Raw genomic sequence first — 24,931 nt, forward strand, 5'->3', positions numbered from 1 at the left:
TTTGTGATGATAATGTGTTGTGAATCTCACTAAAAGACTGAAATTTACCATCTAAATTTGGCAGAGTAAATTCAACCTCAACTGAATTCTATTTAACCAGTATTTAGACAGAAAGTCTGTATGTTGTCAAGTCCACCATTCATCTGCAGAATCGGGGGGGGGGGGGGGGGGGGGAAAAGAGGGAGCAGAAAAGATCACAACAGGTTTTAGCAGATTGTGTTGAGCATAATTTATAAATGGAAAAGTACAGCTGAAAAACAGAAAAGCTCTTTATTAAAAAGGGACCTATAAACTAAACTATTCATTCAAAAAAAGTTTTCCCCAACTTGCTTTTTTTTTTAATAACAAAAAAAAATTTTGTAAAGATTTTAAACTGAATACTGAAACAAAATTAGAGGAAAGTAAAAGTTTTAGTTCAGATTGTACTGGGAATTAATATTCCATGGTTTAATTCTATTAAATAACATTCAATATTAGCAACTTACAGAAAATCATGACAACACAGGAATAGATCTGTGAAAATGATAAACGACAGTCTAGCTGGAATCATCACCCCAGTGTGTCATATACAATTGTGAAAATATCAGGCTTGTGCTCCTTTCTTCCTTGCCATTTAAGCTCCATATATTTTATTCAGTTGGTCCATGCAAGGGTAAAGAAACACCTTCCATGGCATGTCTATTGTCAGATATAGATCAGTAATACCAGATGGCTCAGGTCCTGCATTTGTTAATCCTTCTAAAAATTAGATAAAAGTCTTCACAGTCCAAATATCAGGAGGGTTATGAATCCTTGGCCACCAACAAGGATACTTTCATCATTATTTTCTGCCATCATTTGCTGTATGCACAGGAGACTGGAATCTTTCCCTTCTCCACCCCCCCCTCACTGCTGGTTCATCTTGGCAGCCTCAGCCCTGATCAGTGCAATCAGATCCTGGTTAATTAAAAACACAAAACGAAGGCCAGCAATCTAGAGAGAAAAACAAACAAAACAAAATTCAATGTCAAGGGTTTTTCCATGCCAGAAATTTAAACCTAAAAAAAAATTTACCATTACCTCCTATATCCTAGTGTAGATGGCAGATGGACAATTGGATCATAGCTCTCTGGGCAAGTAATGGGTAGAAAGGGGATTGGTTATCTTCAGAAAGCTTTGTGGTATTAGCAAATTGATTACTACAGGCACCCTGTTCCACATCATTCACATATTTTGAACACCAAGGGTCCCGAAACAGAGCCCATTGGAATACTATTGGCTACTTTTCCCCCCCTCCAGCAGAGCATTCTCTACTTAGAAAATCACCCCATGTCTTCAGTTACTAAGCCAGTTCACAAACCATCTAAACAATTCTTTATCTATTCTGGGAGCCTTAACCTTCCTTACAAATTGCACCTAAGGAACTTTATCAAAAGCCTTTTGAAAATCTAAGTAAAACTACATCTACTGGATTATCCTTGTCCACTAGCTTGAATACCTCAATTGTACTTTTGGCCTTTGTGATCACGGCAATCGTTGAATGTGGTTTTAGATACCAAATTTGTGCCGTGTGATCTTCAGTGAACATTTGACAAGTGCGAGACATTTTACCTCATCTTGGACAACACTTACTTCGACAACAGAATTGTTGTTCAATTTCCATTTATTTCCGCTCAGCACTGGCCTGCCATCAATGTAAATGGGACGGCGGCCTTCATTGGCAATGAAGAAGTCTCCATTGTTCTTGAGTTTTATTATACCTTTAAAACAAAATTAATTTAAAAAGTAAATATCATTTCCCAGCTATTTGATCCCACATTACTACACATGAGGAAACAATTACAGTATTTATTAGAATTTCTCCAGAGCCATGTTTATTGTATAGCTACAGGTTCCTATTTGCTCTGATTCAGCTTCAACTCCAGCACAGGGACAGCCTATCCAACAAAAGCTAGGCAAACAGCTACAACACAAGAGCATTAAAAACTGACTGCTCCAAGACTGCAATGGAAACCTTTTTGCCCCAGTTGTTAACCAAAAGTTTAGAAGAATGAAGCACACAAGGAATTCTGTCCCAAGAACTGCTTTGTCTGACTCACTACACTGACATGACATTTCAGTCACAAAGCACTACTGGCAGTGGTTGTAGCCCACAGGTCCACTGCCCAGACTCCCAGCTTTGCCTAGCAACAGCACGATATACAGCAGCCTGAAGCCAGGAATAAGCAGCAACACAGAAGAACCAGCTAGTCATTACCTTGCCTTCTGGAGATTTTCCATGCTGGTCCTTCTAGAGAGAGGTCCACATCAATCTGATTATCTTTTGTGGCTCTACCCAATGTGATCTGTTTTTGGTGGGGGGGGGGGGGGGGGGGGAAAAACATTTATTAGACCGGGTTTTTGGGGGGGGGGGGGGGGCGAAAGAGAAACAACTACGTACAAACAAAAATTCTGGGCTTCATGGGATCATAGAAAATGAAGTCAGCTTTTCAAGTCCTTAAGAAAATTTCAGCATTTTTGTGACTTTCCCTTTGCAGAATTCTTTACATTTGTGCTCATAACCCAGCAGAGTGGCATGGAATTGATAACTCAGGGGTTGTGTTCAAATTTCAGCATAGCAACATCTGAACTTGAATTCCATAGAGTTGCCATAAAAGCTATAACTGTACTCGTATTATTAAAGACGCTACATTAACTCGAGTTCTAATATTTCTCTACAATTCCACTGTCTGCTACTCCACAGATATACACTTCAAAATCTTTAAATGGAAGAGATTCCAGTGTGAAGAGGTAGATACTCTTTTTATCTGACATGGACAATTCCAATGAAGGGTCCTGTCCAAAACCTACATCCTTAGGTTGCTGAATGACCTGCTGGGCATTTACAGTATTTCATTTTTTAAACATCACTATCGTTAGAACTGAAACAAAAAACCAAAATGGCCTACAACCATCTATATATCAAATAAAATACTGCCATACCTCTCGAGACCTCATCAGGTATCGCACCATTCTGCCTCGTAAAACAGCAAGAGTCTGGTTATCAAAGTCAGGAGAGCTGATACCTTAAGGAAATAAAATGGGATGATTTTATAAGTTTCAGTATTTTTTTGGGGGGGATATTACCTTTATATAAACAATGTACAATTCTTAAATTTTCCTTAAAAATTGCAGTTTCAATGAAAAAAGTTTGGGAACTATCAATCATTCTTTTGAAGAGAAGTCAAGAATTATAGAATGATAATGCACAGGAGGCCATTCAGCCCATTGTGCTGGCTTTGATAAAGAGCTAGCCAATTAGTCCCACTCCCCTGCAAATGTTTCCCCTTCAAGTATTTATCCAATTCCCTTTTGAAAGTTGTGATGTGGAGATGCCGGTGATGGACTGGGGTTGACAATTGTAAACCTGAGGAAGGAGGAAGCCTCCGAAAGCTTGTGGAATTTAAAATAAATTTGTTGGACTATAACTTGGTGTTGTAAAATTGTTTACTTTTGAAAGTTGTTATTGAATCTGCTTCCACCACCCTTTCAGGCAGTGCATTCCAGATCATAACACTACATAAATTCCACCCCCCCCCAACCCATCCATGTCACCTCTGGTTCTTTTGCCAATTACCATGAATCTGTGTCCTCTGGTTACTGACCCTTCTGCCAGTGGAAACAGTTTCTCCTTAATTACTCATCAAAATCCTTCATGATTTTGAAGGTCTCTACTAAAATCGCCCCTTAACTTTCTCTGCTCGAAGGAGAACAACCCCAGCTTCTCCAGGTAACTGAAGTTTTTCATTCCTGGTTCCATTCTAGTAAATCTCCACTGCACCTTCTCGAAGGCCTTGACATCCTTCCTAAGTGTGGTGCCCAGAATTGAACACAATACTCCTGCAGAGGCCTAACCAGTGTTTTACAAAGGTTTAGCATAACTTCCTTGCTTTTATACTCTATGCCTCGATCAATAAAGCCCAGAATCCCATATGCTTTTTTAAAAAAGCCATATTAACTTGTCCTGCCACATAGTGACATGATGCATTTCACTTATTAAAAAAAGGTTGCCAAATACCTTTCCAAGGCAATACCCCTTTTAAAAAAAACCTTCAAGTCTGGAATACTGCCTAATATTTTACCATCATAAAACTGCACACAGTGACCTGCCTGATAAACCACATGGTAACCTGAGCACTGAATTTGAAAACATCAAATAATTTTCCAATTTGCCACTCTTGTACACTGGCCCAAAACCAGCCTGGGATTGCAGGTGTCCAATTCTTCCCAACAGCTATTCTAAGAATGTCTGATGGCTGTACAGCCATCAAAGCCAAATTCAGAGAGATGTATTCCAAATAGTCAGGAGGTGTATTTTTGGGCTGGAGCTCTAATAGTGGCACTCATTTCAACTATAAACCAGATCTGGGGGCACATTGAAAATATAACAATTCTCATTTTCAGCTACTTTGCATTTACCAGGAGCATTTGGGAAAAACATGATTCCCACTAGTCCCTGGTAATTACTGGAACTTTAAATTAAAAATTTAAATATATACATACATATACACACTAAAAGTTTGAACAGTTGCAAATACAGCTCCCCCCAACATAATATCATTGCAGCATTGGCAAAATGAGCCTTTTATACATTGGTTGCCTATGATGCCATGTGGCATATTATAGCTATGTTACAATAAGGATTATAATATTACACTATCAGTAAATAGAATTATAGAAACATTTGAGAGCAGGTCATCTTTGTTTTGTAGAAATATCAGCCAACGCCTGCTTGCCTTTTTGGCCAACGTGATGGGGGTAGGGACCTAGAGGGGTTGCGATAGACACTGCAGATACTCTTGGCAGGGTTGCAATAGCATTTCTGCAACCATCTCCCAAAGAGATATATAAAAATATTACTTTGTACTTGAACAAATATAGTGCATTACAGACTGCAGTTTTAGCACTGCTTAAGGGTGTCAGACTTGGCTCAGTGGTGGCACTCTAGCCTCCAAGTCAGAATGTCATGGGTTCAAGTCCCACTCCAGAAATGTTTATTCCATATAACTCCTTGCCCACAGACATTTCCCCAGCCAGGATGTCAGGGCTGTGACCACCACTGTACACAAATGAATGTTGCTGTACAGCCAGTCACTGCAGGGGAAATCATTGGTAGAATGCATTCTACCATTCACTGGCACAGCCTGTTTGAGTGCCAACACACTGCTCCAATGTGCCAATCCCAGTGGGGCATTCTCAAACACCTGATGCTACAAGATATGTTTTGTGCAACATGTAAAGCAAGTGAGACTTAAACTAATAACTTCTATAGAGAGAAATCACACCATAAAAATTCTGAAATTGAAATATCTAAAAAAATTAACTTTCATTCTTCATTCCAATATCATGTTTTTTTTTAAAAATGGAGTGACTGTGCCTTAAGTTCAGGCTGCAGTGCCCTAGGTTAAGTTTCTCACAGCCCGTGATAGCCCCGAAAAGCATCTGGTTTAGTGATGCCAACGGGACTCTGTTTAGTCACTGTTTGCTCCTTCACCTGTGACGCTGTCAACTAGAACCTGCCACTTTGGAAGCTCTTGTTCCAGTTGCCGGATCTCTCGCTTTTGACGCCGGTCTGCCAGAGTGAGCTCTGAAATAAAAACAAAAAAAAAAAATGTAAAGAGGCCAGAGCAACTTGCTACAACATAGGTTTTCAGGCAAACAGAAATTGGCTCATTTGTTTGTTGCACATTTAGTGCACAATGCAGGGGAACAGAAGAAACAGTGCACTTCATATTCACCAGCAGGCATTTAATCTGCGTGTAGTAAATCCTCCTCCCCATACAGTATACTACGCATCAAAATCTTAGATATAGATGAGCAAAAGTCACTCAGCCCCTCCGAGCTCATCTATCCAGACTGAATTTACAATCCCCTCATTACAGCAAACTGTTTAATGATTCCATGACTTTTGCTTCCCTACCCAGGGGTCCATTCTATATATTAAAATCACTGAAGAACTTACCAACATCAGTTCTAAATTTGCTTTTTGGGGTCCCTCATTAACAAATGAAACATAACCATCCCTTCACTATAACACTTTGGCCATGGCTCCCAAAAAACATTGGTACTGTATGAAGGTATTAAAGCATAGTCAAGTCACCTCAAATACCAAACCCCTGCTGCTAGATATCAATTACACAACCCAGTTCAACTACTGACATCTAGGAGGTGTGAATGAGATGCTGTGGATTATACAGCAGCACTGTCTTTCATAGCTGCACTTTAAACCACACATAGCAGCACATTCACAACCTCAGACTATGTGAATGTTTCCCATGACAAAGGAAAAACTGTACACACCAATACAAAAAAATACTTGCAAAACACTAAATAGTTTAGCACAAGGTTGGATGAGTGACAAGAAACTTCTGTGGAAAGCATTCGTCTAAAATAGGGTGCAATAAAGATGTGGAAGATACAGACATATCAGGAACCTTGACCGTCTTGTGGACTCTCTCCGTAATTAGCTTTAGTCAGCAAACATTTCATCACCACAAACTGAAATCTGGCAACCTACCATGTTCCAGGACATCATCTCGTGTTTCTCTAGGAAAGGAATAACAAGTGTTACTCAGCATTCTACTGGACCAAAGATTCATCTATATACACACACACACACACACACTTCATTACTAACTGTTTCTTGCTGCCCCTGCCCGCCCCACCCCCCCCCCCCCAATGACTCATTCTCAGTTCTACAGGCTCTCGCGGCCCTGTAGTACCTCATTCAAGTTGTCTTGCACATGGGGAAAGACTATGAGTATAGGGAGCCTATTTGACCATTTGGGAGGCAGAGGAGCACAATCATTTAATCCGATCATATCCTCATGCAACCACCTCACTTTCCAGCAAAGGTCACGGCACAGGATTCAGGAAAAAGCACCCTGGTTGATTTTCCCGTCCCTAGTGCAGGGACGCCAATTACAGCACCCAGTTCAGATCAATTAACTCATCAAACTGGAGGAGATGTCTCAGATCCACACCAAAAGTCACCAGGGGAGCCAACAACTTGAGTTATCTGGAACAATCTCTGAAATGGCCCAATTCAGATTTATCATGTTTGTCCAGTTTGGACTTCAAATGATAAACTGTGGCCAATTAAGGTAAAACGCGGCCTCAGATTTCATTTAAGAACAGTGCTGTTACTTATAAAAAGCACTAAAGAAAGTGAGGGTAGGAATCAGAGCTTTGGATAGAGAGGAAAAATCCTGATCACATTTACCTCCAGGTCACTAGAAACCATGCTTATCTATATAATGTGTGTGACGGCAGCAAACAGTAAAGCTCTCTGCCCCAGGAAAAAAAATGCTTCAATCCAAACCTCAGAAAAACTCACCCAACAATAAAACCACTGCCTACCACATGATTAAGATTTGCCAGCTTAAAATGGGCTTTTTTTTTTTGCAGTAAACTCACACTAGGAATTGAGTTAAGACTCATCCCACATTAGGCCCTTACACCCAAAGAGAAAACTTTCCTCCATCGGTCTGTTCTGGATTCAAACCCAGGTCCCAGAGGCGCACAGGTAATATCATACTTGGTGTTATTTCACTGCTCAAGAATTAAGGAGGTCATTTTGACACTATAAACAGAGAAAAAAAAACATTCACACTTTCCCATTGCATATTAATCTTCAAATTCTTACTTGAGTTTGCTGTCATCAATCATGTCTTCAGCATCAGAAAAATTCAGAACTTGATCACCTTTAGGTAATGGTTGAACTAGAAAGATAAAGTGTAGAGCTGGTCAGGAAAAAGCAGTAAAGCTATCCTGCCAACTAAAATAAACCAACAGCAGCAGCAAATTACTTACATAATGCCTTTAATGTAGTATAATGTCCAAAAGCACTTCATAGAGGCAAAACCAGACATGGAACGAGAGAGGAGTTAGGAGTGACCGAAAGGCATGTACAAAGAGATTTTAAGCAGGCTTTTGAAGGAGGGGAGAGGGGCAGCAAGGATTAGGGAGAGTGTTCCAGAGTGCAAGGCTGAGACAGCTGAAGGGCCCGTGGCTGAAGATAGAAAGGGAGAGATGCCTGTAACCATCTTTAGCTCAGAGTATGGAATAGCTCCAAGTTTCACTACTGCTTTGTGTGCTATTCACCAATGGCAGGCACACGTTTGCAGATGAATTGTACTCAATTTCCACTTTTACCCTTGCCCCTTCACATTAAGATGCCTCACCCAGCAGACCAACTAAGAAGCAACAATATTCACTCCCAGACTCAAATGATACCCAGCACTGAGACAAACCAATAATGGTGCGATTAGGAAGCTGTTCTGTAGTTGGTGCTGCCGAGGCCTTTTTTTTTTAAAAAGTCATGTTCTTCTCTCCCGAAGGCACTGACTCACTCGGCTACAGGCGAACAGGCATTGGTAGCTAATCCACATCACTTAGCAAATCAGGACAGCAGGCACATCAGCCATACACAACCACTAGTGCCAGGCCTGGAAGGGATACACCAGGGACAAGTTAAATAAAAAAGTGGCCTTCATCCAGATTGGGAAGTCACTTCAACATCTGAGGATATTCAGAAAGCGATGCATCAATGGCTATTCCCTGCTCAGCGGTCACACAACAAACATGCTTTTACCTGTTTGATCTTCTAGGAGGTAGTACTGTTTCATCAGCTGCCAATGAACTTGCAGGGATTTGGCAGTGCGTGACTGATAGAAAACATTTGGGTGTTTATTCAGCAACTCCTGAAAGGTGTCCAGGGTGGGCTGACTTGTCTGTAGACAGAACAGAAAAAAGATAAACAATGGCAGAAGGTTCTGTCAGCATTGCCCCATCAGAAGGTCATAACCTCCAGGGACATGTAAAACTGTCAACTCCCAAAACAAAGATAGAGGCCTGGATTATTTAGGGACCCACCCCAACTAAATTCTAAATCCAAGTCTATTTAAATTGAGCAGTCAGATAGGTTAGGATTTTATTTAAATGTTTTACCATAACGTTCATTGGTATTAAGAAGACAATAAATATTTTATTAATGCATACACAAACACTTTTGCCCCTCTTCCGAAGGCACCATGGTTTGCCAAGTACCAGCAGTCCTCCAGTGCTTTACTCTAATGGCAGTTCTTCAGAAGAGACAATGCCACCGGGCTATTCAACTGTAGAAGGCATCACAACTAAGCCCTAGCCAATGTTCACCCACAACGTTCCAAAAGCAATCACTGGATGGCAGTCAGGAACAGGGACCTTGGATGACTTTTCTCCTATTGTTAGGGCAGGGAACAATGCAGTGCCCTGAGGTGGAATCAAATCAGGACTCATGTTTGTGACAACACGCTTCACTGTGTGCATGATTCTGTATACAATATAATCCACTTCAAGTCTTGGACTGGTGGCAATTTGACCCAGATAATATGCAAAGACATTTATCATCCTGCTCTCTGTTCCCTTCCTTGCCCAAGTCAAGAAAGTGAATTAGCTTTTCAGCTCTGAAATCAGACTGTATTTTGTCCCTATGGAAAATACTGCAAGGATTACCGATCCAATCTTTGCCAACTGTTGCTCCTCTGCCTTGCTGTAGAGAGCCTTGGCCTGAATTGCTGCAATTGCTTCAGGATGAAGCTGTCTCATCGCCTGACAAGCCAGTCTGAAAGAACAAACAGCTATTAAGGTTATCAGGAGCAAAATACTGCTGATGCTGGAAATCAAAAAAAAACAGAAAATGCTGGAAAGCACTGCAAGTGAGGCAGCATCTGTGGTGAAAAACAGGTCTTCAACCTGAAACGTTATCTGTTTCTTTCTCCACAGATGCTGCCTCACTTGCTGAGCTTTTCCAGCATTTTCTGTTTTTTATTAAGAGCTCTGGGTTAACATGAACTTCCAATGTCAAGACCTAGATAATAATAGATAGAGAAGGGAGTCAAGAGTTGTGAAATTCAGGAGCTCTGATGTGGAGCAAAGTTTGAGTAATTTGCACATAGCTGAAGCCTACAATCGTGTTTCAACCTTGAACTACTCCTATCCACTATTAGTTACAGTCTGCTCCTAATAATTTTTTTTAGTGCAAAAAACAAATAATCTAGTCATTTGAATTAACATATCAATTGGCAATTTGATAACAATTTGAATGATCAGATAATTTGAAGAGTTGACTGCACATGTAATAATTCAATTTTTGATTAATAAAGTTGTAACGAATGAGTACTGTGAAATAGTGAATGCAGCTAAGTGACAATGGAGAAAAAATTACTGGTCTATTCACTATTACACTCCAATAAGTAAAACTGGTGACAATCAATCATTCATTGTCTTCCACAAATGTAATGATCTTAAATCACAACAATTATACCAGAGACAGATTTTTTTTTTAAAAAGCTCATTAGGTGGTAAAGTACACTGGTGTATCGAAGAGATGGCATTCTGGTTGGTGCTCAAGATTTGCCACATGATAATTTTCCAATTGGACACACCCCTGCCCACTCACCAACACCTTCTGGCAGTACTAACAAGAAGCTGGGAATAGGCCAGCAACTTGCCTCCTTGTCAGTATAACTAGTGCTTGACACTGGGGGATAGAGGAAGAACAGTACAGGCTAAAAAATGAGAAAAAAAATGGCCAAAGTCAAACTTAAAAAGGGATAGGTGGATTTAAATCCAATCTAGTGTTTGGGATAAACATCATCTCTATTTGCTGTCTGCAAGGGTCCTGCATAGAATGAGTTTGGGCCACAGGGTAAGCCCACCACACAAAACTGCCCCTATTTCAGTATTAATTGGCGTTTCGTTCAGGCAAAATGTCACTGGTGCAGTAGGGGGTGCTCTTCAGTTGGAGCAGAGACAAGGGAGCTTTGCTCCGCATCCAATAGTGTTGCACCCGATGCCACCCTTGGATGCCCAAAGTGAAAAATGTTCCATTCCTCAGCACCAACTCCCCATACCTTGATAAGCAGAATATTCAGATTCATGAAAAGACAGGATTCGTGCAATATTGTCACATTGTCTTATAATGCAGCTCATTAGGTTTTAGTTTTCCCACAAAGGACGTTTCACTTACTTGGATATAACGGGATCGTACAGCAGTGCGTACCATCGTTCCTGGATCTCCCGTAACGTGAAGCGACAGCTAAATTTCACCCCAAGGTGCACTGCAGTCAAGTCATTTGTCTGCAATTCAAAAATGCAACATCAGAACCTAAAGCAGAGCAGCATTTACTGTAAAATTTAGCTTGCATTACACAGCAGAGTGTGATCAGTTGTAGAACATGACCATCCCAACTACACAAGACATGAGGCAGTTACCTTGTATGTCTCTCTAAACTATTGCCCTCATCCCCCCCCACCACACCCCGACGCCATTTTTAAAATCACTTCTCTCCTAAAAAGGTGGTGACTCAGGATGAGATTATAGTTCCAAAGATGCTGCCAACCCTCCAGTGCCTCACCCAAGTAGCTGTTCATTGTGTACAACCCAGGCAGTGTCAGCACTATTCAAAAGTATGGGGCACCACAGCTGAGGCAGATTCTGTCCTCACTCCCCATCTCATACATTTTCTAGCCGTGGTCACACAATAGTGATCAGGAGCAGAATCCTTGACGCCCCCCCCCCCCTCTCCCACCTCCCACCTCCCCAGCTCAGGGAATAAAGACAACACAGAGAAAACTGGTTGGGTCATTCACTACAGATACAGTAAACTGCAAGGACTGCAATGGAAGCATTTATTCAGATTTATACCATGTGCTCAACTCACGAGCTACAATGGTTTAATTTATGGGCATAAAACATACTTGCTGTTTAAACACGTCTCACCTACTCATTAGAGAAAATCTTGAACTAAAGAATTATTCCCCACACCTAGCAACCAAACTGCCTAAACTAAACAACTGGAACAGACCCTGCAGGTTAGGCATAGAATCAGTCACATCTTCTACAACAATCACAAAGTGCCATACACCTTAGTCCATGGCCAATGTGGTTCACATTTATTCTTCTGTTCTGACCCATTCTAACTTTACAAAAAGATAGTTTTTGGTATAAGAATTGATTTTTCTTCCTCTCGATTCACTGCTTCCTTCAGTCTTTCTCTTCTACTTTTCTTAACTTCTATTCTGCCCATTTCCCCATTTAATTCTTCCTCAGTTTCTCATCACTTCTCTACAAATGAAAGCAACTCTAGCACCACCTAGCTACAAGAATCAGGAGCTACAATAGAGTTAAACACATGACAGCCATGGTCTGAAATTCAGAAGAATATTTTCTGCTGGTCTGGGCCTAGCTTTGCCTCCTTAAATAAAAAAAGAGAAACAAAGATGCAACAATGCAGTCATCCCGCTGAATAAGTGATTGTTGCAATGGAATACGGAGATAAAGGGGTAGGTTGTAGACAAAGCTGATTAAAGAAAAATATAGCACCTTATCACATAATCAAAACATTTCAGTGAATTATGTTTTGGACCGTTATGTAGGCACAGCAATCACTTTTGTAGATTAAAGGCAAATAGACAAGAGGTCTGGAATTGAAAAAGGTGTTTTAAAAAAATACAAGTGTACTAAAAGTGGAAGCCAACCCCCTAGAAACCAGTTCAAGTAGTATTGGCAGTTTTGTGACTAGGTTGCCTAACTACTGTCTTATCCAAGGATTGCTGTATGGCCAGGAGGAGGAGGGGGGGGGGGGGGGGAGGAGAAGGAGGAGATACAAAATAGGGATAAAGAAACATGGGATGAAGCAAAGATGAATGTGTTATTAAATTCCAGGTTTCAAGCTATCAAACATTGTGGCAGGTAGAATTTACATTGGAGTAGACAGAGTAATTGCTTCCCATTAAAGGGTGGGGTTCAGCTGGATTAGTTAGGTCCAAGGTTACATTTAATGGATGACCCATGGGATGCTGCAAGTAGATGAAAAGCAGATACAAGGTTCCAAATGGAAGTTTGTATCTCTGAAATTATGTGGAGCATGAAGAGAAAGTCTATTTTGAAAACTAGAATCTCTTCCCCCATCTCCTCCACTTTACTTGTAAGACTGCGTTTATTAACAGTAAGTCATCTGTTGGTTTCCATCGTCCAAGATCCTTTGTGACTTGAAGAGGCTGCTTGCTTTTCTTCAGCCGTTTGGTGATGCTGCTGGGAGCTGATGGCACTGTGGTTGATTTTGATATCTGATAAAAGAAACATAGGACTGTATTAAATGCTAACCAAACATTTCTACAACTAACCCAGTGCTTGAACAATGCATTCCTGCACAAACAATCGCATTACCAGATTAAAGTTTTCATCTAACATATAGACTTCATAATACTAATAAACTTCAGAATATACCTATAATTTCAGTGGGTAAGGAACATATAAAAGTTAAAGAAAAATCTCAAAAAACAGAAGTTTGAAATAAAAACAAAAATGCTGGAAACATACAGGTCAGTCAGCATCTAAAAGAGGAAAGAATCATACCCAACACATTACACTTTCATTAGAACTGGCAACCAATGGGTTTAACAACCTACACAGTAGATTTGTAAAAAGCTGGGGTAAAGGTATAAAGTGCTGCCCACTACACAAAGGATCTCAGTCAGGCATTTCCTCTTTCCACCTTTTTAAAATCTATTTTCAGCCTATTAAAGTAAATAGCTGCCTCACAAAATATTTTGCATGTCTGAACTCTTGACTTCTACTTCTCCCCTCCCTTTTTTTTGGTCAGTTCTATAGAGAGGCTTCTCCATCCTGATCATATCAGTTCTACTAAAGGGCCATAACCAAAATGTTGGTTAACCTATTTTTGTCTTTCAGATGCTGATTGAACTGTCGTCATTTTTTTTTTTAAAAAGTGCCATTTAGCTCATGCTCACACCCAATCCCAATGTGCCTGGACTCTGCCCACTTGAACAGTCATTAGCTCGTTCTCATCACAAGAGAGAAGCTATTGCACAATTTAACTGCTTGAGCATTCAGCATAGATTTCGGTATCAGCATCCTTTGATTCATCGGTTAATGTGTGATCCTTGACACGAGGGGACAGTGCAACCCGGAGCTGTAATGCAAAGGTCTCGCTCAATAGATGGGTTGAAGAATGGCACAAGACAATGCCAAACTTTGGGAGCAAAGTTCAGGCAGTTTGTGAATGTTCCCTGAAGCCCTTAATTGCATCTTCGCCTTGCATCACACTCCAAACTCTACTGCTAGACACATGTAGAGGCAGCACTATTTGGTATTTACTCACTGCGCCACTCTATTTGGAACAAAACAGCTCAATGGAAACACCTCACAGCAAGCAAAATTTTCTATGTTGCTCTACTTAACCAAACAGTAACATAGATGGGAATGAGCCCCTCAGTGAATGTAGAAAGTGCTATTCCCATTAACAACTACCTAAATTGTTTAAGATAAGAGGGAAAACTGCAGATGGTGGAAATCTGAAATAAGTACCAAAAGGGCTGGAAATGGAAATACATAGCAGATCCAGCAGCTTCTGAAAAAAAGAGGAAAAGACAGGCTAACAAGAAGTCTATAACCAAATGTTAACCTGCCCTTTCTCTTTCCAAATGCTGACAGACCTGCTGTGTATTTGCAGAGTTTTAGGTTTTTTTTGTGTGCAGTATATACTTTTTTCTTCTCATTGGATGATGGTTCACTGCCGGAGTATCGCCCAGGTTCCATCCCTGTTGGGCCCTTCGCCCGAGTGGAAGATTTAGCCAGGCTGCTCTCAACTAGCTCATCGTCAAACTTCTTGCGTTTTATGGATCTGAAAAAGGGAACAATGCAAGAATGGACCATCAATGGTACAATAGAAAGTGACAGAACAATGTGGCACTGTAGGATTAGGAAGCCTGGCCTAGCTGCTCCAGTTGGTAGAATTACTGCAGCTGCAGATTTTAAATTTGAAAAAAATTGTCAAAGGAAGAAATTGCTCCCAACTTAAAATTCAAGGTGTGGGGATCTCAGTAATGCACTGGGCAAGAGCACCATCATTTCAACTCAGACCAGGGTTTGAATCCAGTCAAAACTAATGGTGTGAAAGCCTTCTCTTTGTTGACTGCCTCAAACTCATTTCATGTTGCAGTCTCACCCCAATCCCTAGAATGTGAATCCACAGCTCAAAAAGGCTCACAATTTGTTAATTACAAAACCCAACCAACAAGCAGTCTAAAAAGAACAACAGATACTAGAAAGGGAATATTCACATTTATGAGGAAGGGTGATCTTGAGTTTTTTTTTGGGGCGGGGGGGTGGGGTTAAGGCACATTCATAGGTCACAAGGTGGGAAACTTTCTTCTGCATCTGGCTTATGCTACAACTGTCCTGAACATTCTTGGTGCTGACACTGGGATACCAAACAAAAAAAAACTTCAATCCCCAGCACAGACATCACTCATCTTGGAGTGAAGAAAACTGGTGCTCCAAGTACAAAGCTCAGGCTTTACCCACACCCCACTAGTTTATTCCACCTATTAAGTCATATCTCTTCACATAAACACCACTGGCCCATAACTTTACACCTAAAGCAGTAGTCAGCACTTGAAACCTGTAACTTCCCCTCCCTAGGAGGAGAATTTCCACATTGCCTCTCTGTATTTGTCCCTTCTGTGGACCTATGATAAAAGATCCAAATGCAGATCCATTTGCACTGAGGTAATTTGGCTTAAGTGATGAGCAGTGCTCCCTCAAAGACTATGATACTGCACCACACAGAACAGAAAAGTTCAGGTTCAATTTCTGATTTGTGCTGGGCTGTTCTGAGGGTACTACATTTGGCCAATGTTATTCGAATTGGGGATGGGGAGGAAAAAGAGAGAAATGTACCCACTCCAGGATTGCTATCCTGTGACTTGTGCTGCAAAATGCACACATAGACAGTGGGTAAGAACAGGATCGGGCTTTGCTGTGATGCCCTTTATGGTCAAGCAGTCCAACACTGTCCAGGCTCACCAGTGAAAAACAGTTACTTGAGTGGAGTTACTAGAGGACAGCAAACACCCCTGGAACTATAAGTATAAATCACCACCTTCAATGGAGAGGAGGAAAGGAGAATGAATGATGGTGAGCAATGTTAAAAGGGAAAAAGCTCCAATTTACTACTAAAACAAGCCACAATGCCTCAACTTTGGGCAGTCATTAGTAATCCCCCCCATAACTCCTCATCTTCCTGAAGGACATTCACATGAACCCCAAGACTGGGGTCTTAATGTGGAATATTCACTGCATCTATTCCCTCAATATTTTTTTGTGCGATAATTAAATTTTAGTGTTGAACATATTAGCTAAACATTACAAATCATGACCTTTAAAGAATCCCAACTTTACAACAGGTTAACATAAATGTCACTTCAAAATGGAGTTAAAATCAGAAGTGGTGCAGCCAAGGTGGTCTGGTGTGGTGTGCCAGAAGGACCAAGCTATGGATTGACAGCTGCCATTTTCAGAGAATTGACTAGCATCAGGGCAAGCACTTGTGAAAGGAACTGGATGGGAAGAGACTATTCCTTCCTCTCCCCTACCACATATCCTGGAAGGCTCATGAACAACAATACAAGTGGCCTGGGAGAAAAAAAATATATAATTTTCAGATCAATTCATTAACTATCAAAGCTCCATTTACTCAGCCAAATGGGAGGAAAAAACACCTAGCAACATGCTTTCAAACTGAGGGGTGGGAGTTTAAAGCACTTGACAAGTTAAATCCCCCCTCCAAAAAACATCACTATTTACTGCGTGCAGATTCTGTTCAGATGAACCCGGCCAGCCTTGTATCAAAGAGGTCTATCTGTGCAGGCTCACCAGTATATTATGGATCCTATTTTAATACTTCATTTATACTATAATGGCAAATGTGTTATCATAAGCAAGGTAGTGTACACACCTCACCATGTGCAGAACACCATCTCCCAAGATGCTTCACTTCCCTGCCCGAGAGGCAAAGGCCAACTGATGGCAAACGGAAATGGCCACCATTGCCGGCGTAAGCTGTTTGTTGCCATTTTTTGTAGCCATGGGCAGGCTGGATGTGGACATTTACATTTGCTTCTTTCACATTGCGAGTCAGTACAGACCTGCACCCTTCTCCCCCTTCTCCTCCCCCTCCCCCCCCCCCCCCTCCCAAACCAGACATCAGGGAGGGACCACAGGCAGAAACTTAGATTGGGATTGGAAGCAACTGCTCGTGCACAAGCTCGTTTTTTTTTTTAAGCCAGCGCCAGTACTCAGAACTCCATCTCGGTGTAAAGAGAATTCAGAGCATTGGGTGAGGAGGCAACACATTGTAGAACTGTTTTACATTGCAGTGCCACTTCTACTTGAGTGTGTAAAAGAGCCCGTGGGTTAGCTGAAGCGGCAGAGCATTTCCACCCGTGTTACCTGGATGAGCTCCTGCGTTTGGGAAGTAGGCTGAAGGCTTGAGTTGCGGTGCGTTTCTGTGCTGAGGGGGACTGGTCCCCATCAGATCTCCCCACAGGCCCTGTCGACATAAGCCTTGTCCCAATAGTACCCAGTGTACACTGCTGCTCAGCTTCAAAAAAAGAGAAAGCGTTGCTTATTATTTCATTTTAAAAATTACTAGTTTCACCATCCACATAATCCAATATACAGCAAGATTCCAGAAAAATTTAAATTCAGTTTACATGACTTCTGTATTGTTCTAAAGTACACACAATCTATTTACACTTATTGTATTCAGGCCTGTTAACTGGAGTGACTTTGGCCTTTCATTCATGAAGTTTGTTTTGCCAAACTTCTCCCCCCTCATCTCCTGAAAGCTGACCATTGCTGGGATATAAGAAAGAGGAGCAGGAACAGGCCATACGGCCCCTCAAGCCTGCTCAGCTATTCAATCAGATCACGGCTGATCATCGACCTCAACTCCACTTTCCCGCCTTATCCCCGTATCCCTTTACTCCCTTAGTGCCCAAATATCCATCAATCTCAGTCTTGAATATACTCAACAACTGAGCAGTCACAGTCCTCTGGGGTAGAAAATTCCAAAGATTCATAGCCCTAAATGAAGAAATTTTTTCCTCATCTTGGTCCTAAATGGCAGCCCCCTTATCTTGAGACTATGGCCCCTAGTTCTGGACTCTCCAGCCAGGGGAAACAGCCTCTTAGCAGCTACCCTGTCAAGCCCTCTAAGAATTTTATACGTTTCAATGGACACCACATACCCACTGTTACCTCGCCCCAAGTGGCTGTTGTGTGTGAGCAGGTTATTCGACTACAGCATGAGTGGGGTCCAAAGAATCAGTCAAGCCCAATCACGACCCTTACCATCTTCCAGCAGCAGGGGTCATTGGAGAGTAATCAAGAATGTAAATCCTGACTGAGCTTCCATTCCCTAGCCAAGGGGCACCAATTGTAGCACCTCTACTGCCACTCACACTGAGATCAACTACTGGAGCACAGAGTGAACTGAATCTGGGACGTGCTGGTGGATTTTTTTTTTTGGGGGGGGGGGGGGGGGGGGAGGCCAGAATGGATTACAGTAATGGCTAAGTTGTTATTTCAAGAAAGGGACAAAAACTGCAGTAAATCTAGAAGAACAGCTTCAAATACTTGAGAAAGACAATCTTCTGTTTAAATAAAAAGCACATACAAAATGGTGGAAGAAAGACTTCATTAATTTGAGAGAATTCCCAAATAAAAAAAAACAGGTGGAAAGCATGCAACAGGAACTGACTAATATCATCCTACTAGATTGCTGCAAATCCTGATAGGACTGCAGTGCCTTTTGGTTGGTCAAACAATTTGCACTAACCCCATTTAATGAGCCAATAAAAGAAAACATTTGGTACAAGCCTTGAATAACTCGTTCCACTGCAGAAGAGAATGCTTAACTCACCACTGGAGAGGTGGCAAGCAGAGGCCGTAAACACCCCCACAGTAAGCAAAAAATAAACTGGAATTTGAGTCACAGGTCATTCTACCACATATCTCCCAGAGAACAGTTCCTTCCTCCCACCCTCCCTGATCCCCTCAAACAATGCTCCTGAAAGCACTGGCTATGCTTTCACAGGCACCATCTTCTTTCTCACCCAAAAAGGTTGTCCATAAGAGCCAGAGATTGAATGATGGCTACTCTACCATGATGGGCATCACAGACAAGTCTGATCCTGTCCACACTGACTTTCCAGCAAGGGGAGGCAGTAGGGGGGAGCACTGGATTGCAATCAGGAACACTGGCTTATTTCTTACTTCTTCCTAACTCAAGATACGCCAAAGACATTTGTAGCACCCCACCCACCGCTGCCCAATCTGAGATCAGCTAACTCAGCACAGAGGAGGGATCAAACCTTGGACCTTCCTGGCTTTATGGTTCAGGTCACAGCAGGCAGATGCATTCATAACCTGAGTGGACAGTTACAGAGCAGCATTAGCAGAGACCAAAAGCTGGCTTGCCCTTCAGTCTGAGGGGGAAAAATTACTTCTTTTGGAGGTACACAACTAAAATATGGGAGCTGGAGAAATGGCAGTCTTCCAATATGCACACAGGAACCCATTTAGTCTTGAACAGCACGCAATTGTAAGATTCACTCAGTTTAGATTGTCACTTGATCACCTCATTACCAACTCACTCTCCTGTATCCATTATTGTACATGCAATCAGAGGAGCTGGGGGGGGATAAAGGAGGGAGGAGGGAAAAAAAAGACAAATATGCTGGAGCTACATGGCCAACAGCTTTAAATGGATCACCGACCACTGAGCTAAAGTAACAAGTGACCAAAGAGGCAACTACTATAACCTACATCAGGGGCATCCAAGCTTTTTGTCTCCGTGAACCACTTCAGTGCTCATGGAGTGTATAAAGTTTAAATCAACGTTCCCATTAATTTGCAGATATCTCATGTTTCTAATACTAACAGATCGGGGGGTTCTGATTTAGGATTTATCCATCAATGAGGCAGCAGTGCCAAAAAATAGCCCTTTCTAAACCTCCAGGTCCACAAAATACAAATATTTCTTAATTGTTGGTTTGCCCTTTAATCAATGGACCAGATTATCAGGGCTCAGGGGGTGCATGTGGGCCAGAGTTTGGACTCCCCTGAACTACATCAAATGGTCTTTCTACAGATGAATAAGCCCCCACCCCCAAAAGCACCAGTGTATACAATACCTTTCTCTAAACTTCTTCCCTCGAGAAGAGCGCTATTCTGACTAGCCGAAGCAGAATTACTCATCATCCGTGGCAGAGAGATACAATCGAGGTCACAGTACAAGGCCTTCCGTGTAAAACTGTCTCATTGATCAAGAGCTTAGAGATCTGTAAAACAAATGGAACAAAAAAAAACTTGAAATCAATGTCTCCACAAGTTCACATTCTTTTGCTGTCCCTTCCATTTTGGAGTTCTGTCTGACTCAACTCTTTGTTCTACGAATACCTTTCCAAACAACTGACTGAAATAACCTCCATTATATACTGCACCTTACACCTGTTTCCTGCATTTTATTCTGCAGTTATACTACAGATACCAGTCTCAAGCAGCAGACTGGAGTTATACTGTTAGCTGTGCTCTGCATAGCTGTCTTTGAACACCAAGATGTGGAGATGCCGGTGATGGACTGGGGTTGACAATTGTAAACAATTTTACAACACCAAGCTTGTGAATTTAAAATAAAATTGCTGGACTATAACTTGGTGTTGTAAAATTGTTTACAATTTGAACACCAATGCAGAGCTCCTTCCCACCAGGCAACTAACTTTTACTTAATGTTAGGACGAGTGGCCAGGAGGCTCCATTTTCTCCCAATTTTAAAGATATTGAAAAAAAAAAGTTTATGAAGTTCCCAAGGAGAGAATTGTCCAGAAATGCCTAGGCTCTGCAAGGGATTGGAGTTATACTGCATCCTGTGCAAACTATAAGCAGTGTGTGACCACGTGCTGGAAGTTACCTTACACCTCACGACACTCAGGAGTCTGACCTTTAACCTGACTAAGTTGTACTGCACCCTTACAATCCTTTACTGTCTATTAAATCCATTAGTTGCCCGTTTGTGAAAGCGGCTATTGTATCTGAATTCTTGACTGCTACCATTCCTCACTCCTGTGTACTTGTCAATCCCATAAGCATCCTTTCTCCAGATTGACCAGGTCAGTTCTGATGAAGGGTCCCAACCTGAAACTGTAACTTCTCTTGCTCAGTCAGATGCTGATTCACCAGCTGTACATTCTTTTATTACAGAAAGCCATTTGCTTGGAGGTTAAGTACATTTGTTCTTTCACAAATGGGAAAGGCTCAGAATTCCCAAGAAAATCCAGGAGATTTTTGTTGCCACTAGTTTGGTGGCCATTTATCCATTTTTCAATTTGACCACTGCATCGATACAAAACGGCTATGGTCAAGTTTGTTGCAATAGGTAAGATTGATGCCTTGTGTGAAGCATAAACACCGGCATAGACCTGTTGGTGCTGTAAATGCTGTGTAATTCTATGTAAAAGGGCTGAACTCTATAGCAGCAATGGATAACTACATAAATCTAAAAAAGTTGTTTTACCAGATTTGTTCAGATTCATCTTTTGCCTAGGTGATACAGTGCTTCACTTAGTGCTACTAGGTCATGTGAAAAATGTTAATTCAAGAGAACGAGACATTCATTTGCAAGTTTCACTCGTGATGGTACAGATCATTAGACTGTGAGCAGAGCAATTTTAAAATATAGCAAACCTTCTGTTCTGATGCAACATGAATGATGGCCACTGCTGTTTATTCTGTTTTTCAACAGAACTTCTCTCCCCCTCCTCCCCCACCCCGACAGTGGGGTACAGTTCCATGGGCACTAGCTTCCCTCAGTCAAAAAGGTGGTAGGCTCGAGAACCACTCCAGGACTTCAGCACGTAATCTAGGCCAACACTTCAGTGCAATACTGAGTAGGTACTGCATTCTCAGATGGCAGCCTTCGGATGAGATGCTAAACTGCAGCCCATCTGTCTATTCCAATGGTTCGGTAACAACTTGCATTTATATAGCACCTTTGACATAGTAAAATGTCCCAAAGCACAAAAAAACACCGAGCCAAAAGGAAGAGATATTAGGAGTGACCAAAGGCTTAGTCAAAGAGATGGGTTTTAAGGAGGGTCTTAAAAGAAGAGGGAAGTAGGGGGTTTAGGGAAGGAATTCCAGAGCATAGGGCCTAGTCAGCTGAAAGCACAGCAACCAATGGTGGGGCAAAGAGAAGGGGGTATACACAAGCACACTGGTGGGGGGCAGGGGGAGAATGCAATGAAGGGATTTAAACAGGAGCCAATGTAGGTCAGAAAGAATAAGGGTGATGGATGAGCAGGGTCTTGGATGAGGGTGGAGGATGGGAAGCTGGCTAACAGAGCATTGGAAGAGTCAAGTCTGGAGGTGACAAAAGCAGGGTTAAGGGTTTCAACTGCAGATGGGCTGAGGCAGGCAATGTTAAGGTGGTGGAAGTAGGCAGTCTTTGTGATGGAGAGGATATGAGTTTGGAAGCTCAGTTTGGGGTCAAATTGGATGCCAAAGTTGCGAACAATCTGGTTCAGTCTGCGATGGTGGCCACAGAGGTCATTGGCAAGGGTATGGAGTTTGTAACAGGGACCGAAGACATTGGCTTCAATCTTCTCAATGTTTAGCTGCAGGAAATTGCAGCTTATCCAAGTTGAGCAAGTAGCCTGGCAACACAAGGCAGTGGAGAAGTGATGGAGAGGTACAGCTAGGTGGCACCAGCCTAGCTCTACCTCTCCAGTGGAAGATGACCACATGAGGAAGAGAAGGCCAAGGATAGATCCTTTGGGGGACTCTGGAGGCAATGGCAAGGGCTGAAAGAGAAGCCACCGCTACAGATGCTCAGTCAGATAGGCAAGAGCAGAACCAAACAATGGCAGACCCACCGAGCTGGACAACAGAGCCACATTGGAGGAGGATGGTTTGGTCGACTGTGTCAAAGGCTGCAGAGGTTCAGGATGACAACAAAGGATAATACCCCACAGTAGTCATCACAGAAAATGCTGTTTGGGTGCTGTGGAACATGTGGAAACCTGATTGAAGACACTCTGGTCTGCTAATTTAAGATCCTGGTTAAATGTATCATTAAAGCCAGATCATCTTGCTCCCATAAAAAACAGCTGAATTGGAGAACATAATTGCAAAATTTGACACCGGCATATTATTTACTTTGAAAACAAGCTCATGCATAATCAGCATTCCAACACATCACAAAAACATTAAAAACAACTGCAATGATTCAAACAGCATTCCAAATACAAGGCAACATAGGTCTTTAAACTCAGCAAAAAAAAATTGTAAACTATTGATGGAACAGCAACACAATATCAGTCAGGTTAACTCATTCAATTCAATCATATATAGCAAAGAGTAGCAGAATGAAACTTATTTTACCAGGGTGCCCCATTAGGTCACTGGGTAAATACACAAGTTACTGTGGTACTGAGCCATATAAAAGAAAGTTCCCAGGTGTGATCTCTGGTGGTCAGTGGTAGGGTACCAGAATTAACACTATTTCTGGGCTGGACAAGAAAGACAGCTAGGGTTCCCACTCTTAATGACTATCAAGTGATCTCTTCTGGAAACTTCATGTGTGCAGATATTAGGGAGAGGACAGGATCAGGCTTGACTGCGATGCCTCAGTCAAATAGCACAGCAACACATAATTTAAGCTCATACATGAAAAACTGCTACAGTTCCAAAAGTTACTTGATGGGGGGGCGGCAAGGAATTAGAAAAGAAAATATATGCTTACAATTGTATATATAAAATTTGAAAAAGGCAAAATATACTTCTATGAAATTCAGTATGGTATATCACAAAAAACCCCAATCCTTCAGGTCCCGAAGCATCATCCTTATGTACTTGTAAACACTCTGCAGGACAGGGTTCCATTTACAGTCACTCACCTCTCACTGGGGCATATTAAAGCGGACACTGACCCTGAAAGGCACAAGTCTAAACAGAGTGGGCAACACGCAACACCAAAGCCACCCTTCACTTTATTCACAATCACAGTACACCGCGAATCAATCCCAGCCATACACCACTTCACAACATAAAACTCACCCACTCCCCGAAACCCGCACAGATTAATAATTTAATTAGCGCCCACCTACTACCGCTGCGTGTAGGCCCCAATTTACCGAAGCCACGGCCCACAAACACTTCCGGGTCACATCGCCAGACTCTCTCTATTTTTCTAAAAAATCTTTCTATTTTGCGTATGTTCATCTACTTTCAATAGTTATAATGATTTATAAGGTTATTAAAATATTCCCTAAAAAAATGCAGTTGCATTATACCATTTCCGGGTCACACTCGAGGCAGCCACTTCCTTCAGGCGGGGAAGATACTGGTGGGCGGATTGTATGTTTTGTACCTCAGAATGAATTCAGATTGACGTTGGAAGCTTTTAGTTAGTCTCTTCAAATTATGAACGTATTGTTATGAATTTTTTTCAGAAATATCAAATATAAGATTACTTAAACAAATATCAGCTTTGACTCAGTTGGTCGCACTCTTCCCCTCTGAGTCAGACGGTTGTGGGTTCAAGTCCCACTCCGGAGACTTGAGCACAAAATCCAGGCTGACACTCCCAGTGCAGCACTGAGGGAGTGCTGCACTGTTGGAGGTGCCGCCTTTCGGATGAGATGTTAAACCGAGAGCCCTTTCTGCCCTCTTGGGTGGATGTAAAAGATCCCATGGCTCTATTCATAGAAGAGCAGGGAAGTTCTCCCTGGTGTCCTGGCCAATATTTATCCCTCAACCAGCACCTAAAAAACAATCTTCAATACCACGTTTCCTACATAACAGTAAAACTTATCCTTCAAAAGCATTTCATTGGCTGTAAACCACATCCTGAGGCACTATATAAATACAAGTCTTTCAAGACTACTCTTTAGTGGTTGCTTATTATTAGGTTTTTAATATTGTCATTTTCCAGGGGTTTGCCCTGCCTAATGTTACCATCTGTCCAGCTTTGGGCTAGACAGTCACATTTGGAGAATTAATGGA

The 24,931-nt window shown here is 41.8% G+C and overlaps 2 protein-coding genes across 12 annotated transcripts in view; one reads left to right on the plus strand and one right to left on the minus strand.

Moving 5' to 3' along the window:
- Positions 1-408: 408 nt before the first annotated feature.
- Positions 409-24,240, minus strand: mcrs1 (microspherule protein 1). Of its 3 annotated transcripts, none has more exons than XM_067976565.1 (15): positions 24,220-24,240; positions 20,065-20,211; positions 17,318-17,468; positions 14,570-14,708; positions 12,988-13,131; positions 11,030-11,139; positions 9,514-9,622; positions 8,612-8,750; positions 7,664-7,739; positions 6,536-6,564; positions 5,513-5,605; positions 2,962-3,044; positions 2,237-2,324; positions 1,612-1,739; positions 409-972 (listed from the first exon to the last, which is right to left on the minus strand). In XM_067976565.1, exons 2-15 carry the CDS (start codon positions 20,129-20,131, stop codon positions 886-888), a joined length of 1,443 nt encoding a protein of 480 aa, XP_067832666.1. In that variant the 5' UTR covers positions 20,132-20,211; positions 24,220-24,240; the 3' UTR covers positions 409-885. The 3 variants fall into 3 exon arrangements, with proteins under 3 accessions (XP_067832666.1, XP_067832664.1, XP_067832665.1); XM_067976563.1 differs by lacking the exon at positions 24,220-24,240 and adding an exon at positions 24,030-24,088; XM_067976564.1 differs by lacking the exon at positions 24,220-24,240 and adding an exon at positions 23,984-24,070.
- Positions 24,229-24,931, plus strand: part of cdk2 (cyclin dependent kinase 2) — a 71,203-nt gene continuing 70,500 nt past the window's right edge. For 3 of the 9 annotated variants that reach the window (XM_067976567.1, XM_067976576.1, XM_067976568.1), the window contains exon 1: positions 24,245-24,332. The gene's annotated coding sequence lies outside the window, so the exon portion shown is untranslated. Of the gene's footprint in view, positions 24,333-24,931 lie in introns of all 9 variants that reach the window. The other 6 variants (XM_067976570.1, XM_067976573.1, XM_067976569.1 and 3 more) reach the window with 5 other exon arrangements.

The sequence above is a fragment of the Heptranchias perlo genome, chromosome X (assembly GCF_035084215.1).
Source record: "Heptranchias perlo isolate sHepPer1 chromosome X, sHepPer1.hap1, whole genome shotgun sequence".
NCBI lineage: Eukaryota > Metazoa > Chordata > Chondrichthyes > Hexanchiformes > Hexanchidae > Heptranchias > Heptranchias perlo.

Bases quoted from the DNA above. Each gene is read 5' to 3' on its own strand.
- mcrs1 (XM_067976565.1), bottom strand. From the start codon at position 20,131: ATGATGAGTAATTCTGCTTCGGCTAGTCAGAATAGCGCTCTTCTCGAG. The intron at 7,740-8,611 runs GTAAAAGCATGT...TTATCTTTCTAG, and splicing joins CCTCCTAGAAGATCAAACAG to TTCAACCATTACCTAAAGGT. The intron at 2,325-2,961 runs GTATGGCAGTAT...CACCAAAAACAG, and splicing joins ACCTGATGAGGTCTCGAGAG to ATCACATTGGGTAGAGCCAC.